The sequence below is a fragment of the Manis pentadactyla genome, chromosome 4, assembly GCF_030020395.1.
Source record: "Manis pentadactyla isolate mManPen7 chromosome 4, mManPen7.hap1, whole genome shotgun sequence".
NCBI classification, from domain to species: Eukaryota; Metazoa; Chordata; class Mammalia; order Pholidota; family Manidae; genus Manis; species Manis pentadactyla.
Window position 1 is genome coordinate 15,816,408 of NC_080022.1, and position 19,112 is coordinate 15,835,519.

Below are 19,112 nucleotides of genomic sequence, written 5' to 3' on the forward strand. Positions count from 1 at the left end.
ATTACCTCAAAAGTCAAGGGAAGTAAATGAGATGTGGAAATTTGCAAAATGAAGTCTAAAATGTGGTTAATTTTGTTATTTTCTTCCCTAAGTATGTCCTCCCTTTTCCTCAAAGCCCTTTTTCTAGCATCAGAGATGTTTACCATTAGCAGCTATTCAACCTTCTACTTTGCTAATTTAAGGAAACCCTTAAATTCTTGCCTGCTTTTACTTCCCAACTGGTAATAAAATAAGCAATCCATTCCAGTAGATCTGACTAAGAAAGGTAAAAAAAATACAGCTTATAGAAGATAATACAGGGTAATATCTTTAGTACCTGGGGGAAAGTAAAAGATTTCTTAAATAGGACATGCAAAAAAAAGCAACAACGAAAAAGGAAACTATTGATAAATTAAACTTACTGGAATTAGAACTTCTGTTTATCAAAAAGAGGCCATTAAGAGACTTTGAAGACAAGCAAGAGTAGAAGACATTTGCAATACATATATATAGTCAACAGAGCATCTACGTCCAAAAAGGCCTACAAATCAGTAAGATAACCAAATAGAAACACTGGGCTTAAAAAATTAAACAGACACCTCACTAGAGGGTATGCAAACAGCTGAATATGAAAAGAGGTAAATTTTATTGATCACTGACGAAATGCAAATTAAAACCACAGTGAGATACCATGACACATTCATTATGGCTAAAATTTAAAAGACTATACCAACCGTTGGTGAAGATACGTAGCAAATGAACTCTCACATACTGCTCACTAGTGTGAAATGTAGTACAATCATTTTGGAAAACAGTCTGGCATTATCTACGAGAGCTAAACGAACACTTATGACCCAGCAATTCCTCTTAACAAAAATGTATACATACATTGCACCGAAAGACATGTAAGAATGTTCACTGAGGCTTCATTAATAATAGCCAAATACTGGGAAAATCCTATAATTATCACCAGTGAGAAGAATATACAGTAACACAATGACCACCGCACAGTACTAAAAATGAACACACTGGTGCTTCCCATAATGTGGGTGAATCTCCCAATGCTTAGCAAAAGAAGCCAGACACAGAAGAACTACAATATCCAATTAATTGTATACAAAGTTCAAAATGGGCAAAAACAATCTATGGTGTCTAAACTAACAGCAGTGCTTTCTTTCGAGGAGGAGGAAGGTGGTAGTGACCAGCAGAAGGCAGAAAATGAGAGCTAGGGGTGTTCTGGAATGCTAGTTAACACCTTAATCTTGGTGGCTGATAACATGAGAGCCATGTTCCCTTTGTGATAACTCATCAAGAATGTAATTCTTGATTTATATACTTTTCTATATGTAAAAAAAATAAATTTTGATTAAGAACCATTAGAAAAAATCTAAGAGGAATTAAAAATGATCTTGCCTTGTTAGCTTATTTTCAAAATATTATGAAGTAATTAGAACTGTGGTCCTAGAACAGGGATAGTGAGTCAAGTCAGTAGAAGAGAATAGGGATGAGAAATAAGCCCAAATCCATTAAGAATTTGTCATATAATAAAAGGTGGCTTTTTAACTAACGTGGAGCAGGGGGGAACTAGATTATTCAGTAAATGTTTAAGAAAACTGTAAAGCCATTTGGGAAAAAATACAATAAAGATAGATCCTACCTCAGTCCCTAAATCAAATTAAATCCTAAAAGGACAAAGGTTGAATGCATAAAATGGAACCATCGGTACTAAAACAAAACATGAGTGAATACTTTTATAATCTCGGAATTGGGAAATTCCGAAACCATAAAGGAAGGCACTGATAAATTTGACCAAACAAAAAATATCATTTGTTTTAATGTACCAAAAGGGAAAAAGTCAAATGAAAATAAGATGCTACTTTTCACTAGACAGACTGGTGTTTGAAACAGGAGTGCATGGGGTGGGAAACAGGGTGAATACAGGTAGAGGAGTTAAATGATATGAAATTTTACCACTTATCAAAATTTTAAATAGTTATCATGCCCTTTACCTCAGTGATTTCTCATCTTGCATCCTAAGTGAAAACATTCACTTAACTAAGATACATGTATAGGGATGTTCCCAGCAGCACTGTCTGCAGTATAAAAAACTGGAAACCAAGTCTATCAACAAGGAACTGGTTAAATTATAACACATCTTCCTCTACACCATGATATACCACATAGCTATTAACAAGAATAAGGCAGATCTAGATGCACTAATACGGAAAAAAGTGTCATTATCACACAAAAACCACTTGCAAAAAGGATGTACTGTGACACCCCTCCTCTTTGTTGCAAAATAATAATTATGTTGTTTGATTATATCTGCCTTAACTCTAAAATATATGGCACATGAAGGAAGGAACTTTAACTTCTAGGGCTTTATCCCAGAGCCACCCCAGAATACTACCAAACCCATACATAACAGGTGTCAAAAATATTTGTTGAATAAAAGAATACTTATTCCAGCAAGGCACATAACAGGCACTCATAAATATTTGAATTTAACAGATACACAAGAAAAAAAATAGAAGATTATACTATCTTAACAATGGTTAGCTATGAGCCTGAGATTAAAGAGGGGCTTTCATGTTCATCCAAAAATTGCTTATGGACTATAGCGTCCCTACTACTACTGTTAGTGTGCTAGACAGCAGAAACACAACAAGGAATAAGAACAGACAAGGACACAGGTTTCATGGTACACAAACACCTATTAAACGAATAACATGCATAAAATTGATAATATTTAAAGTTGTAAAGATTAAGTAGTAAAAGTACAGCATGCAGTGAGAATAAAACAAGTGATCATCTTGTATCAGTAACTGTTAAAGCTGGGTGAGTACATGGGAACTCATGGTACCATCCTCTCTACTTGTATATGATGAAAATTAAGACTTTATTTTTTAATTAAAAAGAAAAAAAGATCCTGTTTTGGATTGAGTCAGGCAAAGTCCATAAGACCAAAGGGACCAGAACTGTTAATTCAACTAAGAGAAAATGTGAACCAACAGAAAGTGTCACTAGAACATCATCAATGAAAGAAGCTTAAGAGTGAGGCCTAGTAGTCTTCATCAAGGGCTCTGGACTAGAGCTATGAGAAGTCACTGAAGTGTTTTTTTAAACTGACAGGACATTAACTTCCTAGAATGCATTACATTTCTATGTTTTCACTCAGTTACTGTTTCTCTAGTAAGAACAAAACAGACATACTCCTATACACAGCTGGAAGTACAAACAAGTCCAGATTGAAAATTCCTTCAAAATTTTAGCTGTCACAAAAAGAAATTAACATATGATGATGCCATTCTCACCTAGCAAATCAAAAAATGTGATCAACATATCATGTTGGTGATGGTATGAGTAAACAAGACCTTCTTAACACTGACACTAAGAATACAAAGTGGAACCATTATTCTGATGGGCAATTTAGCAATACTGATTAAGATGAAAAATGCACACTCCTAACCTAATAATTTTACTGCAAGGCACTTACCTATGATCCTTACTGTTAGCAAATACACCTGGTCTTAAGAATTAGGACACACAATATTTGCAGAATACTGTGGATACAGGATTTAGTACAGATTGCTTTCATCCTGTGACTGAACTAAGAGTCTCAGAAATGTAAATAGTCCTGATGCACCTTGTCTTTGAATACAGCTGAACACCACTTCAGCTCTGGCATCTCACAACAAACTGTTGTGTAAAGTATAAAAAATATATTTACAATATTATTAATCCTTTTAATTTCTTGCTAGGCATCAGGCAACAAAAGGAGAAAGTGAGTAGAAAAGAAGCCTTTTTGGTATTTAAATAAAAACTACTTGAACTTCAGATTAGGCATAGTTTCCAAAGTACAAATGACCAAAATAAATAAATAAATAAATAAACTGAACTATATTAAAATTAAAAGCTTTTGTACTACAAATGATATCAAGAAGGTAAAAATGAAATATCTATAAAATGAGGCAAAATATTTGCAAACATAAGGATCTTGTCTGCAGAATCAATAACTCTTACAACTCAATAATAAAATGACAACCCAATTTTTAAAAGGGCGAAGGACTTGAATAGACATTTCCCAGAGAAGATACACAAGTGGCCTGTAAGCATATGAAAAGATGCTCAACATTATTAGACATCAGAGAAATGCAAATCAAAACCAAAATGAGATACCACTTCACAGCAAGTAGGAGAGCTATGAGAAGACGACAAAAACAAATGCAATAATGGCGAAATTTGAATCCTCATACATTGTATGTAAGACAGCAGGCAGCCACTTCTGGAAAATAAATTGTCAGTTCCTCAAAATACGAAATACAGGATTTATCATATGATCCAGCAATTCTACTCCTAAGGATACACCCAAGAGAAATGAAAACACATGTCCATATAAAAACGTGTACACAAATTTTCATTGCAGCATGATGGTAGCCAATAAGCGGAAACCCAAATGTCCATCAACTGATGGATATATAAAATGGGGTAGCTACACACACAAAACTGTATATTATGTGTCAATAAGAAGAAATGAAAATGGCCAAGAAGCCCATGAAAAGAGGCTCAACTCGTTAGTCATTAGGAAAATGCAAATCAAAACCTCAAAGAGATGCTTCTTCAAACCCACTAGGATGGCAACTTAAAAATAAAGAGAAAGTAAGTAAGTGTTGGCAAGGACGAAGAGAAACTGGAACTTCATAAACTGGAAATGTATAATGGCACAGCAGCTATAGAAAACAGTGTGGCAGTTCCTTAAAAAATTAAACATAATTGCCCCATACACAGCAATTCCACTCCCAAGTATACATACAGCTGAAAGAATTGAAAACATATGTTCTAACAAAACCTTGTACACACGTTCATAGCAGCACTATTCCCAATAGCCAAAAAGTGGAAATAACCAAAATGTCCAGTTAACTATGTGAGGTGCTAAATCACCTTGACCTTGGCAATCATTCCACAATGTATATCAAAGCATCACCTTGTATGCTTTAAATAATAGTTTTATGTGTCAATTGTTCCTCCATAAAGCTGCGGGGGGGTATTTTTTTTAAGTCTATCAACAGAAGAAAATGCAGTTATCCAAACAATGTAATAATAATCAGTCATAAAAGGGAATTAAGTACTGATACATGCTACAACATGGATGACCTTTAAAACGTTATACTAAGTGTAAGTCAGACAAAAAGGGCCACATACTGATTCCATTTATATGAAATATCCAGAATAGAGCAATCCACAGACACACAAAGATTAGTGGTTGCCTGGGGTGGGGAAGAAGGGAAATGGGAAGTGACTACTTTAACAGACAGGGGAGCTTCCTTTTAGAGTGATGGAAAAAGTCCTGGAAGTAGACACTGGTGATGTTTGTACAACACTGTAAAGGTTCTTAATGCCATTGAATTGTATACTTTAAAATGTAAATTTTGTTATGTACATCACACAATTTTTTTTAAAAAAATGAAATACTGATATATACTACATGGATGATCCTTAAAAATATGATGCTAAGTTAAAGAACTAGTCACAAAAACTCCATATACTGTATGATCCCATTTCCTCGAAATGTCAAGAATGGGCAATTTTAGAGGTAGGAAGTAAATCGGTGGTTGCTTGGAGCAGGAAGGGTGGGGGGTGAATGGTTCAGGTGGGAGATGGGTGGGCTCAGTGCCACTTCAATGAATACCGGGCTTTTTTTAGGGGGGGCCTAAATTGTTCTAAAATCACATTGCAATGATGGCTGTACAAACCCTGTGAGTATACAGACAAAAAAACAAAGACAATGGATTGTACATTTTAAGTGGGTGAATTGTATGATATGTGAATTCCTATCTTAATGCTGTTAAAAAAAAAAACTGCTTGGATATAAACCTTGCAATTGCAGCTGAAAACTCACCTTCTCTATGATATTCCCCTTTTAGTGATCTAAGCTGGTTTCTACTCCTTTACTTGCGGTAAAATCAGAACTACGCTCAGAGTTGACATTTTTTGGTTACCCTGGAACCTAATTACGTTAAACTGACTAAAGCTCGACAAATTCTATTACACACACGGACTTCTGTCATTCCAGTACTTACTGTTGGAGTCAGATTTTGCACTCCTGGTAAGCCAAACGCCCAGAGCTTGATTATTCATTTGCTTTATGGAAGCTCCCTAACTTGTTTCACTTCCCAAACTAGATTTAAGTTCCAAAGCTGAGACCCTCACTTCCATTCTTTCTGGATCCCGCCGCACAATGTACAAACTTCAGAAAGCCTTTACTAAGTGCCTGCTGAAAGAAGGCTACTGAGCATGCCCGGCTTGGCCAAGTCAACTCAACAATATTCCGGAACAAAAACTGTAGTTCCCGCGTTCAAAGGTGGAAAAGCAGGAGAGACAGACACAATGCCTAAGGATTCATTCTAAAAAGAAAGGCAAGGTTCAAGGGCTAAGCAAAAGTGAAGGACAGCACTCAACACAGCTCAAACTTCGTACTTGGTAGAGAGCTGTGGAGTCAGACCCTCCCCCTGCACCCCCCCCCCACCCAAAAAAAAAATACGCTAGAAAATACGAGGAGGTCAACTTTGCATGAAGGGTACCAATGACGTAGGTTAACCGTATGTTTTTCGAAAGCAGCCCAACCCAAAAATAACGCTAAGATCAAGCCTTCAGTGTCAACATTAACACAAGATACGCTATGATGAAACTCACTTCGCAGAGCTCCCTTTTTACAAACGAAGAAGCCGAAGCGTGGCTAAGATATACCAACCACCAACGTTTGCTAAGCTCTCAGCTCCTGCCTTCAACCATTTCCACCGCCATCTTCCGGGTAACAACCCAGAACCCTTTCCAGAGGGCTTTCAACAGCATCACCTCTGTGCAGAGCCCTGGAAAGCTGTTTGCCAGGTCGCCCAGACCGCGAAAAGGAAGAAGCCTACACCTTGCTGTCTCCGCGCCTGCTAGATACATGCAACCGGCCCCTCTTCTTTCCCGCAACCCGACCCCCAGCCCAGTTTTCCAAGATCCAACGCAAGGGAGACGCGAGGCCCAGTGCGTGGGCCTCACCTGCACACGCCGCGGATGCAGGGCTCCAGCCAGATGCGGTAGGCGGTCTCGATGTGTTCCTGCGACACCTCCTCTGGTCGCACCGTCTCCGCCCAGCGCCAGGCCGCCTTCTCTAGCTGCAGCCGCGGGGCCATAGCGTTGGCCCCAGGAGCACCTTACGAGCAGGGCCGCCACTGCCACCACCGGCGCCTCCGCTGCTGCCCAAATAGGATCCGCCACCTGCCAGCAATGAGGACCAGGAGCTCCTTCAGCCAGCTGGCCAGTCAATCACCTGTGCGCGCCTCTGCCGCCGCGCCCGCCCGCCCGCGCCCGACCCGCACGACCGGCCGCAAAGTGCGGCCGCTGACACCCGACACCCCCTGCGCCAGCAGTCGTAGGTGTTCTCCCTGCCGCGGTCGGCGCATGCGCGTGCCCAGGAGTCTTTGCGCCTCCCGCACCTCTGGCCCAACGGGCGGAGGAAAGGGAAACGGCGGTCGCATAGTCTTGCCACGTCCTCACCAGCTATGTTGGGGAAGCGGCGTCTAAGACCCTGTCCAGGATAGCGTCTTGCGAACTACTACTCTTAACAAGCCAGCGCCTCCAGGCTTGCCTGTTTGTTATCTGGTATTTCCCATTTTGCCGTTAAGGAGTCACGCAAGAGGCCACTCATCGCTGACCACAGGTCCGCGGGGCGGATCCTGAAACTCAGTCACCAGAGAAACCAGGGTGGGCTCTCTTGAGGCTAAACCGGCTGCGACTCTTTCCCGAGCCTCTTGACGTCACAGGATGTTCTGTGCTTTACTTGGAACTAGAACTGGACTACGTGTCCCGGCATGCATTGCTTACTGCCGCTCACTGGATTCCAGGCATACTGGGATTCGTGGTCTTGGAGGTGCTGGGCGCGGGCACGCAGGCGGGTGCCGGGGCGGAGTTTCACTGCCCGGGGAGGGTCACCCTTGACGGCAGGCTGATCCTCTTCATTACTGTTATCTGTGTATGGTAATTTCCTAGTTCTTTCTTAAAGCTCTTCCCTAGCTCTCGGCTTGAAAGACATTTCCTTTTTGCAACTCCTGCCTCAGGACATAAAGAGAAGTCTTAGAATGTTTTGCAAATTGTAAAAGGGCACTCGCTGCCTTAGTGACTATTTAGAATACATTACATTTGAATGAGGGCCCTACGGGGGTCTGGGGTCTAAACACTAGTTTCTGACCTAGCAGTTTACCAGCTGGGTAACCTTGGACTGGACGATGATGAACCTGTGCTGTTCACTAGACATTCACTGAAGGCAAAACGAAATGAGACGTCCCCACCGTTAGTGCGGGGAGAGTGGTAGATACACAAAATAAGTTCTCCCCAGCGTTGGCAGGTTTGGAATACTCGGTAAAAGTTTCCCAGAAGTAATAACTCCTAAGCCTATTCTTAAAAGGTGAGTAGAATCTAGTCAGGATAGAAGAAAGGTCCCTTTCTAGACAAACGGAATCGCAAGAAGCAAAAGCACCGAAAGAGAGGTTCTTAGTATGAGGCCACATATTCTGAGATGGATTGGTAAGAGGTAAGACTTTGAGAGGCTGGCCGAGACTGCCTTCATCTGAGGAACTCATCGAAAGGGTTTAAAGCTGGTGAGTAATATACCGGAGATTTGTATTTTACATAGCTTCCTCTGTCTGGGTCAAGGTCAGAGGTGGAGAAAGCTCTTATAAGACTATTGAAGTAATCCAAGCTAGAGGTAATAAAGGCCTGACCCAAAGTGGTGTATAGGTACGGAGTAAACAGCCGCATTTGAAAGATATTTAGGTCATGGAATTGCTACAACCTGATGCTTGATCTTTAGTGCTTACAGCTCCAAGTGTCATAGATGGCCTCACTTAGCACATGGTCAAATTGTGAATATTCACCGTCCTATCACTGCTATATGCCATTTTTCAACTCAGTAACTATATGAGTGGACTTAATACCAAGTGACTGAGAGAGAGACTACAGAAGGAGGAGCAAGTTTAAAAGGGAGATGATTTCAGTTATATTATGGGTGCATCAGGGACATCCATGTCTGGAGAGCAGGCATAATTCTGAATCTTCTAGGATATATTGCTTCTGCATCATGAGTTTTCCGATCTTTACAGCATTCAAATGTGCTGCAACTTCTCCCAAATTTGACAAACCCTCTATGACCGCCGCATCCTCCAACTACTGTCCCATTTCTCTGCTCCCCTTTTTAACAAAACTGGGAAGAGTTGTTTATATTCTTCTCCACTTCCCCTCTTCTATCCTCCTTAAGTTCATTCCATACTAGGTCCTTGCCTCCATTACCCCCAAAACTATTATAGGAAGGTCATGGAAGACCTACATATTGTTAAATACAATGGTAAACTCACACTCTATTTTATTTGACCTGTCTGCACCATTTGACCCCGTTTTTCACTCTCTCCTCTTAGAAGCACTTTATTTTTTTCTTCAGTGGCCTTTTTCAGTGGTCTTTGCTGGTTCTTTCTCATCTCTCTAACCCATGAACTTGAGTGGGCTGGGGTTGTCCTTGGACCTCTTTTCTAACTGCATTTACTCCCAGGGTGATCTGATCTCCACCTGTGGTTTTAAATACCCGCTGTGTGTTGATGACTAGACCTGACCTCACTCCTGTCAGCAAAAAGTTAATTAAAATCACCTTGAAATAAAGACAGTTTTATTTGAGGCAAACTGAGGACTTAAAAGCCTGGAAACATTAACTCCCACAGGTAGAAGAAATATTTCAAAAAGTCCAAGTTATGTAAAGGTTTTATATCCTTGAGGAGGCAGGCAAGAAAGAATTTCAAAAGGGTACACTGCATTTAAAATATGTGATGCTTTTCAAAAAAGGAGGGGGGCCTTGGGGCCGATATACCTCTTGGCACTCAAGAGTATTAAGTGAAGGGCCCCCACCCATAAGATGGCGAACTTCCTGCTTCTCTTCCGGGTCTTCGGTTCCCGCCGGCGCCACCCCAGGCCCAATCACCTCTCGCACGCCCCCAATCCCAGCACCTGGCCAATAGCCACCAGTCCCGTTGAAGTGACACCTCAATCAGCTTATGTCCCTCCCTATATAACCTAGTACTTTTCCCCACAAAGTGGAACTCTCCGGTGAATTGCTGCTGTGTGTCGCTCCTTCCTTTCATTTTGGTGCCGAAACCCAGGAGACGGGACACCCCAACTGGGCCCCGTCTTCCCCCGACACCAGCAGCAGCTTGCCCTCCGTCCTCTTTTTCCAGCGCTGGCTCCTCACACTCACCACTCCTCTTTGGCCTTTGGGTAAGTTTTCCACTGGAGCGGGCTGCTCTTCCCTGAGCTATCGCAGCACCATTGACCGTGATCGTCCGGCAAGGCCCTGATGCTCGAGGACGAGGAGGGAATTCTCCCCGCCTCAGGCCTTCACGGCTGCGGTGGACCCTCAGGCCCTCCTCCAACAGCCATAAACGAGGTGACTCCTTTGCGGATGAGAACCCTCCCTTTGTCCCCCCCCTCCTTCCATTCCTTCCGCCGAAAATTCCTAGTACGAGGTTCCTCGTGACTCCGGCACTCTGCCTTCTTTAGAGAAGTCTGGGTGACAACCCACACTTCCTAAGAAATTCCGACTCGTATACGAGTTTCCGCAGACCCCCAGGGATCACCGGGGACGCCCTTTGTCTCCTTGCCGTCTGCTCCCAGTCCGAGGGTCTCCGTTCGTCTTCCCCTGTTTGTCTCCTTCTCTGTCCTTTAGCCATGGGAGCCTCCTCATCCCTCCCTGAAAGTTCACCTCTTGAATGCCTGCTCAAGCATCTAGCCACCCTCTCCCTGACGCCTGATATAAAACCAAAACTCCTCCGTAAATACTGCTCCCAAGATTGGCCGACATACCCCCTAGACAATCACAACCAATGACCCGCAGGGGGAGCTCTTGATCCTAACATCACTCGCGATCTTTTTAACTACTGCCAGCGCCTGAAAAAATGAAAGGAGATTCCCTATATCGAGGCTTGTTGCCTCCTAGCCCAAAATCCCAGCCTCTGCACCACCTGTTCCCCGCCCCAAGTTCTCCTAGCCTGCAGGCCGCCTCCCTCCCCTCCACACACTCCCAGTCCCTCTTCGATTACCTTTGACCCGGCCGAGGAACCTCCGCCATACAGGCTTCCCCCTTCAGCCCCTCCCCCTCCTACAAACCCTCCGCCCTCTTCCGCGTCGTGGCCTCCACCTCCTCCCCACCCCCCCACCCCCGCAGAGGCCTCCCGCCCACTCCCTTCCCCTTCTTCTCCTACAACAGCCCTTCCCCCTTCCTCTCCCCCATCTCACCTCCTCCTCCTTCGCCCACCTCACCTGCCCCTCCCCCGCAGATTGAGCCTGAGCCTTTCAGCCCCCCTTTAACTAGGTCCTGAGGGCCTCCTCCGTCTTTGCCCTCATCACCTGTTTCTCCCCCACAGACTGAGCCGGAACCCTTCAGTCCCCCTCAGACTCGATCCCGGGGGCCCCCCCAAATTATCGCCCCCCTCCGAGAGGTGACGGGACCCAAAGGCATCATGCGAGTTCACATACCTTTCTCCTTAGGGGATTTAGCCCAACTTGAAAAACACCTTGGTTCCTTTTCCACTGATCCCACGACATATATCAGGGAGTTACAATGGACCTTCCAGTCTTACAGCCTCACACATCATGACATTTTCATGCTCCTAGTCAATACCCTCCTTCCTGAAGAGCGTAGACGAGTTTGGGACTTCACCCAAACACACGCTACCGAAACCCAAAGGACTGACCCCACCTATCCCCCTGGCCCCACCACTGTCCCCGAACAAGACCCGCACTGGGATTATAACACCGCTGTAGGTCTCCGCTCTCAGGATATTTTCGCCTCCTGCTTAATAGCAGGTCTGAAAAAGGTAGCTCATAAAATAGTCAATTTTCAAAAGCTTCAGGACATAATTCAAAAAAAGGAAGAAACTCCCTCCGAATTACTAGATAGACTCACCCAAGCCCTATTACAGTATACCAGCCTAGACCCAGAAACGCCTGACGGAAGACATGTCCTTATGACAGACTTCCTGGCTCAAAGCTACCCCGACATTAAAGCTAAACTCAAAAAGTTAGATCAAGGCCCTGCTACCCCACAGACTGAGATCCTAACAGTGGCCTTTAAAGTCTTCCATAACCGCGAGGAGGAGAAAGAATGCCATAAACAAAAGGCTGATCAGGCCAACTTTCAGATGTTGGCCCAGATGATAAAACCACAACCTGGGCGCCCCTCCACAAACAAGCCCCCCGCAGGAGCTTGTTTCAAGTGCGGAAAAGGACATTGGTCAACGGCGTACCCCTCCCCCAGACCTCCTACCACCCCATGCCCCAGATGCCACAAAAAGGGCCACTGAGGGTCTGATTGCCCAACCACCCGAAGGGGAGACTGGATGAACAACCCCCATCCTAAGCCTGCCGAAGTGGGACTGGCGGAGGAGGATTGACGGGGCCCGGGGTCTTCTCGCCCGACCATTTCCATCACCAAACAGGAGCCCAGAGTTACTTTAACAATAGACGGTCACCCCATCTCCTTTCTCCTAGATGCAGGAGCCACCTTCTCGGTCTTGCGAGAATACCAGAGCCCTACCACGCCAGCCATTACTCCTATAGTCGGGGTAGGAGGAAAACAGATCTTCCCATTGAAAACCCCTCCCCTTTTATGCACAATCCAGGACAATCCCATACCTTTTTCCCACTCCTTCCTGTTATGCCCCAGTGTCCCATCCCTTTACTAGGATGGGACATCCTTTCTCTCCTCCATGTTTCCATAACTATATCCACTCCCACAGCCCCCAGTACCCCCTTTCTGATGGCCCTCATAGCCGATGACACCCCTCTATCCAATGAAAGCTCCAGTTTCACCCTCATACACCCTGTAGATCCCAAGGTCTGGGACATTACAAGTCCCTCCATGGCTCTATGTCCTCCTGCCTCTATTAAATTACGGGACCCCTCGCAGTATATCTGTCAGGCCCAATACCCTCTAACCACTTCGGCCCTCATAGGCCTCCAACCCATCATTCAGGACCTTTTAAACAAAAATTACCTCAGACCCACTCACTCTCCATTTAATACCCCCATATTAGCTGTTAAAAAAACCAATGGATCTTTCCGCCTAGTCCAAGATCTCCGCCTCATTAACATGGCCATCGTCCCTATCCATCCCTTAGTTCCAAATCCATACACCCTTTTATCGCTGATTCCTGCCTCACCCTCCCACTTCTCAGTCCTAGATTTCAAGGATGCATTTTTTTCTATCTCTCTGGACCCCTCCTCCCAAGACTTTTTCGCCTTCACCTGGACGGACCCATACACAAGACATTCTGAACAACTCACTTGGACAGTTTTGCCACAAGGTTTCCGAGATAGTCCCCATATTTTTGGACAGGTCCTATCTCAGGACCTCAAACAGTTTCATCATGATCACTCCGAGTCCACCTTATTACAATACGTGGACGATCTTCTACTCTGCAGTCCCTCGTGGGAACAGTCTCAACTTGACACTGCCTCCCTACTTAACCTTCTAGCTTCCAGAGGTTACCAGGTATCCCCATCAAGGCTCAAATCTCCTCCCCTTCTGTCACTTACCTCGGATTCCTTCTATCTCAACAAAGAAAGTCCATTACCTTGGACAGAAAATGACTCCTCTCTGACCTGCCTGTTCCTAAAACCAAGACAGAAATCCTTTCCTTTCTAGGCCTGGCTGGGTATTTTAGAGCGTGGATCCCTAACTTCTCCCTGTTGGCAAGACCCCTATACGACCTCAGCCAGGGCCTCCCTGAAGAACCATTATCCTCCTCACCCCGACACTCCTTCATTAAGCTCCGTGGAGCCCTTGTGGAAGCCCCAGCTCTCCATCTTCCTGACTTGTCGAAGCCCTTCTCATTATACATTCATGAGAGGTCCAGTCAAGCTCTAGGAGTCCTAGGCCAATATTATGGCCCATCCTTTGCCCCAGTAGCTTATCTTTCCAAGCAATTAGACCCCACAGTTTGGGGATGGGCCCCCTGCCTATGGGCATTAGCCACTGGACAGCTCTTGCAGAAGGAAGCTCATAAACTGACATTCGGGGCGCCCCTTACCATTCTGTCCCCACATCACCTAAAAGACCTCTTAACCTACAAAAGCTTACAGACTCTCCCTCCCTCCAGACTCCTGACCTTACTGTCCTCTTCCCTCCAAAATCCAGACATTTCTTTCCTCCCCTGCCCGCCCCTGAATCCGGCCACTCTTCTTCCTCTACCCTACTCTCCTCATACTCCCTCGCATGATTGCCTGGAAGCCCTTCACAACTTCCTTCCGTGCCACTCCACGATCTCCGGAGGAGCCCTCTCACACTCCGACCTCATCTGGTTTACTGATGGGTCCTCCTTTAAACATGAGGGCACCCATTACGCAGGATACGCAGTAGTCTCCCTTGAAGACGTCATCGAGGCACGAGCCCTATCCCCCGGTACAACCAATCAACAGGCCGAACTCATTGCAGCCACCAGAGCTTGCACTCTGGCCCGGGACACATCTCTCACACTGTACACTGATTCCAAATACGTATTCCACATTCTCTTGTCCCGTGCTGCAGTACGGAAAGAACGAGGCCTCCTCACCACAAAAGGAAATTCCATCACTAATTCAGCCTTAATTACCAAACTTATAGAGGTTTCACAACTCCCACACCGACTGGGCATAGTCCACTGCAAATCACATCAAAAAGATTACTCCCCCATTACAAGAGGTAACAACAAAGCTGACAGAGTAGCCTGGTCGATTGCCCTATCAGAAGACGCATCAGACAACGATCCTTCTGCCCTTGCGGTTTTAGCCTCATCACAAGACACCCTCTGTTCCCAGGACAAAGAGTACTTCTTCCGCTTCTTACGCAATCTGTTCCATCCTAGCCCCCAATCCTTGATCCATTTTTTACAATCCTTTTTTTCTCTCTCTCCTGAAGACAAAACCCTACTTAACCAAATCACCCACAGGTGCACCATCTGCCAACGCACTAACCCTAACACCCCCCCTCAAGGCCCAACCCTTCCCAGCTCATCAAGCACGGGGTAATGTCCCCACCGCAGATTGGCAAATAGACTTCACTAACATGCCCCCCATACAGCATACCAGATACCTACTCGTGTTGGTAGATACATTTTCAGGATGGGTCGAAGCTTTCCCCACCACTAACAAACGAGCGTCCGCGGTTGCCTCTATCCTCCTCACCCAGATCTTTCCTAGGTTTGGGATGCCCACTTCCCTCCAATCAGATAACGGCCCTGAGTTCACTGCCCAAATCATTCAGAACCTCTCCAAGTCGCTCTCACTCCCCTGGCATCTACACTGTCCTTATCGACCACAGGCTTCGGGAAAAGTAGAAAGAGCCAATAGGACTCTAAAAGACATCCTGACCAAACTATCTCTAGAATTACACCTTGACTGGGTTTGCTTACTTCCCTTAGCTCTACTCCGCATTCAGGCCCTCCCAAAAAAACCTTCCTTCTTGTCACCCTTTGAGATCATGTACGGCTGCCCAATTTTACCCCTGGGGCTCCCTCCCCACGAAGGACCAATTCCTCCCAACATGGCCCTTCCACTACTCTTTCTCCTCCGCACCGAATTATGGAAACATTAGGATTGGCTCCTCCCGGATCCATCCGCTTCCCAAAACCCTCCTGTCTTATGACCCAGTCAACTAGTGTTTTATAAGCCTCCAGAAAATAAGCCCCCTCTCACCCCAAAATGGGAAGGTCCACACCCAGTCATTCTCTGCAACCCCTCGGCCACTAAGCTCTCACTGCCTGATAACTCTGTCACCCCTTGGATTCATATCTCCACATTGAAACCAAACACCCAGGACCCACCTCCTCTGGACACCCAAGACCCAACCCAGAGTCCTTCGGATACAGCCCAAGACGCGGTCTACTCTTCCACGCTTCATCCCTCTGATCCCTTGAAACTCCGCATCTCCCGTTCACCCCCTTTGCCATCCATACCCGAATCATGACTTTTTCTTCCTTTACTGCTCTCTCGCTCTCGTTCCTCATTTCTATCATCTTCCCCGTCACCTCAGCCTCCTTTGTATGGCGATTCAAGGTCAGACAGACTTACACACAGCATCAAAGAAAAACCACTGCCCTCATTACCACATCAGACTGCCCCCTAAAAGGCTGCTCTGAGCCTTTGTACCTTCACTTTCCTCCCTCCACCGAAGTGTTCACTAGCAGCCCCCTTTTCACTCCCTACCTCTGCTTCCCCTACGACCAAAACCAAGCCTCATGCAGGCAGTGGCCAGACACCTATGGGGGATGTCCGTACTGGTCTTGCGTCATTCACTACATGGGTGACTCTCGGTACCCACAGTATTACTCCTCCAACTGTTTCATAAAATATCCCAACAGCTCATTCTCCTTATCAATCCCTGATCCCTGGGACTCTCGATGGGGGGCCGGAGTCACAGCTTCAGTTTACTACGGGGGGGTCCTCGACCCCCCACGGTACCCTTCATATCTCTCGAGAGTATGTTCCTTCTCATTCCCAGATTTCTCAAGTTGCATCAGATATCGGACATTCCGAAAAAGTCATCATTCAAACATTTGATGGCGCCTCTTCATCTTCCTATCCCTGCCCCTCTTCTAATTTCTCCTACTCTTGGTTACAGCTCATTCAAGACACCACCATCTTTCTCAACCACACCCTCAACACCACCAATTGTTTCTTGTGCGCATCACTACAGTGCCCACTGCTGGCCGCCGTGCCCCTTAATATTTCCAACTACTCCTTCCGTGCAGAAGGACAACCCCTCTGCCCCCTGGCAGGCATACCCCTATGGGAACCAGAATACGCAGATAATCTCACCATCCACCACTGTGTAGGCCCAACTCCACCCCCCTCCAGCGCACTTCACTGCCTCTCTATCTACACCCCCACCTCCGACTCTAAAACTTTTACACAACCAGTACACTTCTTTTGGTGCAATGGCAGTCTTTTCAACTCACTGCCTCCCAACTCCAATATACCCTGCATTCTCATCACCCTAATCCCACAGCTTACACTTTACAGCATGGCAGAATTTCTTGAGCTCCAACCTCCCTTGCCCTCGCGCACAAAAAGGGCTGCTTTCCTTCCCATCATGGTCGGTATCTCTTTGACCACCTCAGCCATTGGGGCAGGGTTTTCGGGAGGGGCCTTGGGTCACTCTCTGTGGGCAATTAAAGATCTCAACGCCAAACTTGAGGGAGCCCTGACATCCACTGCCGATTCCCTGGCCTCTCTTCAAAGACACTTCGCTAGCTAAAGTCACCCTTCCAAACCCGCGGGCCTTAGACCTGCTTACAGCCGAGAAGGGCGGCACCTGCGTCTTCCTTCGGGAAGAGTGCTGCTATTACATCAAGGAATCCGGCATTGTAGAAACTGACATTACCAAACTCACCGGCCTTGCCTCCAGCCTCCACTCTGCTTCCAATTCCAACCCATTCTCTTCAATACTAACAAACCCCCTCCTTACCTGGCTCTGGCCCATTACAGGCCCCATAATAATCATTCTTCTCACCTGTCTCATTCCTGTATAATAAAGTTCATCAAATCCCAAGTCGGAAAAATCTCTAATCAAACTTTCAACCAGCTTTTACTCAGGAACTATCAGCTTCTGGCCACAGAAGATCCCCCACCCTCACGTGACCTCCTCACCACACGCTGAGATGGACCCTTCTCTCCACTGAAAATTGTTCCTGGAAACAATGGCTGCAGATGCCTGGCTCCTGACACCCATATCCTCTTGGCACCATTGGAATCAACAGGTCCTCAACCTATGGTTACAGGAAACCTTCATTAATTTCCAATCTGAAAAGTCCACATCTACTCATCCTTACTGTGGGGAGTCCTATCAACCCTTTCCTCCCAGTCCTCAAGCCCTCACTCCCTTCTCCGCCCCCATTCAGCAGGAAGCAGTCAGAGAGAAAGCAACATCCACAACCCCACAGAGGAGAAAGGGGGGAATGAAGGGCCCCCACCCATAAAATGGCGAACTTCCTGCTTCTATTCCGGGTCTTCGGTTCCCGCCGGCGCCACCCCAGGCCCAATCACCTCTCACCCCACCCCCATCCCAGCACCTGGCCAATAGCCACCAGTCCTGTTGAAGTGACACCTCAATCAGCTTATGTCCCTCCCTATATAACCTAGTACTTTTCCCCAGTAAAGTGGAACTCTCCAGTGAATTGCTACTGTGTGTCGCTTCTTCCTTTCATTAAGGGGAAGGGCAAACATTCTTGCTTATGTCCTTGAGCTGGAATCCTGAAGACAGCAGAAGTGGTGATACATACTTTGTTTAGCTTTTAACTTGGTTTTAATTAACAGATGGTATTATAAAGTTATAAAGCTGAAGTTTTCAAGGGTGGCTATTTTGAGACCCCCCAGAGTTAATGAAACTTCCAATACTTAGGCCTAAGAAATCTTTTGGGGGCCCTAGTATGATGGCCAGCTTTTCTTTAGTTCATACCCCTAAAACGCCAGACTTGTATAGCCTGCTTCTTACTTGATATCTGCTGTGTGCAATAGGTACTTCATGCTTTACAGGTCCAAAATATACCCTTATTCTACTAACATTGCCCCCAAAATACCCTTCTGTAATTTTCCCCATCTCATCAGGTAGCAATTCCATCCTTCCAAAAATCTTAGAGGCAGCTTTAACTTCTCTCTTAGATCCCCATCCAGTCCTTCCACAAATCCTTTCACTGTGCCTTCAAAATATATACAGGATGCAACCACTATAACTGTTACCACCCTGGCCACTCACCTGGGTTATTGCAAAAGCTTCCTAACTGGTCTCCATGTTTTCACCCATGCTTCTTTGTAGTCTGTTCTTGGCATGTAAACCACATGGACATTCCTCTGCTCAAAAGCCTCCAAGAACTTCCCATTTCATTCAGAATAAATGACAGAGGCCCTTCCCTGTACACCTAATTGCTCAGACCTCATTTACTACCTGTATCTTCTGGCTGGAGGGGTTTCCCTGCTCAGGGCAAGTTCATAATGGATGCAGTGAGACCGAATAAGAATAACAATAGAATATTTGGGGTAAAAAGGGGCACATATCAAGTTTTATTCTCAAG

General features: G+C 45.6%; 1 protein-coding gene and 1 pseudogene across 9 annotated transcripts in view; both read right to left on the bottom strand.

Moving 5' to 3' along the window:
• USP48 (ubiquitin specific peptidase 48) overlaps positions 1-7,379 on the bottom strand; it is a 99,222-nt gene extending 91,843 nt beyond the window's left edge. For 3 of the 9 annotated variants that reach the window (XM_036914570.2, XM_036914568.2, XM_036914567.2), the window contains exon 1: positions 7,027-7,368. In XM_036914570.2, the coding sequence (XP_036770465.2) occupies positions 7,027-7,160 (134 nt within the window). In that variant the 5' untranslated portion in view covers positions 7,161-7,368. Of the gene's footprint in view, positions 1-7,026 lie in introns of all 9 variants that reach the window. The other 6 variants (XM_057499829.1, XM_036914569.2, XM_036914566.2 and 3 more) reach the window with 4 other exon arrangements.
• The window catches only part of LOC118926879 (complement component 1 Q subcomponent-binding protein, mitochondrial-like), a 29,509-nt pseudogene continuing 17,686 nt past the window's right edge, over positions 7,290-19,112 (bottom strand).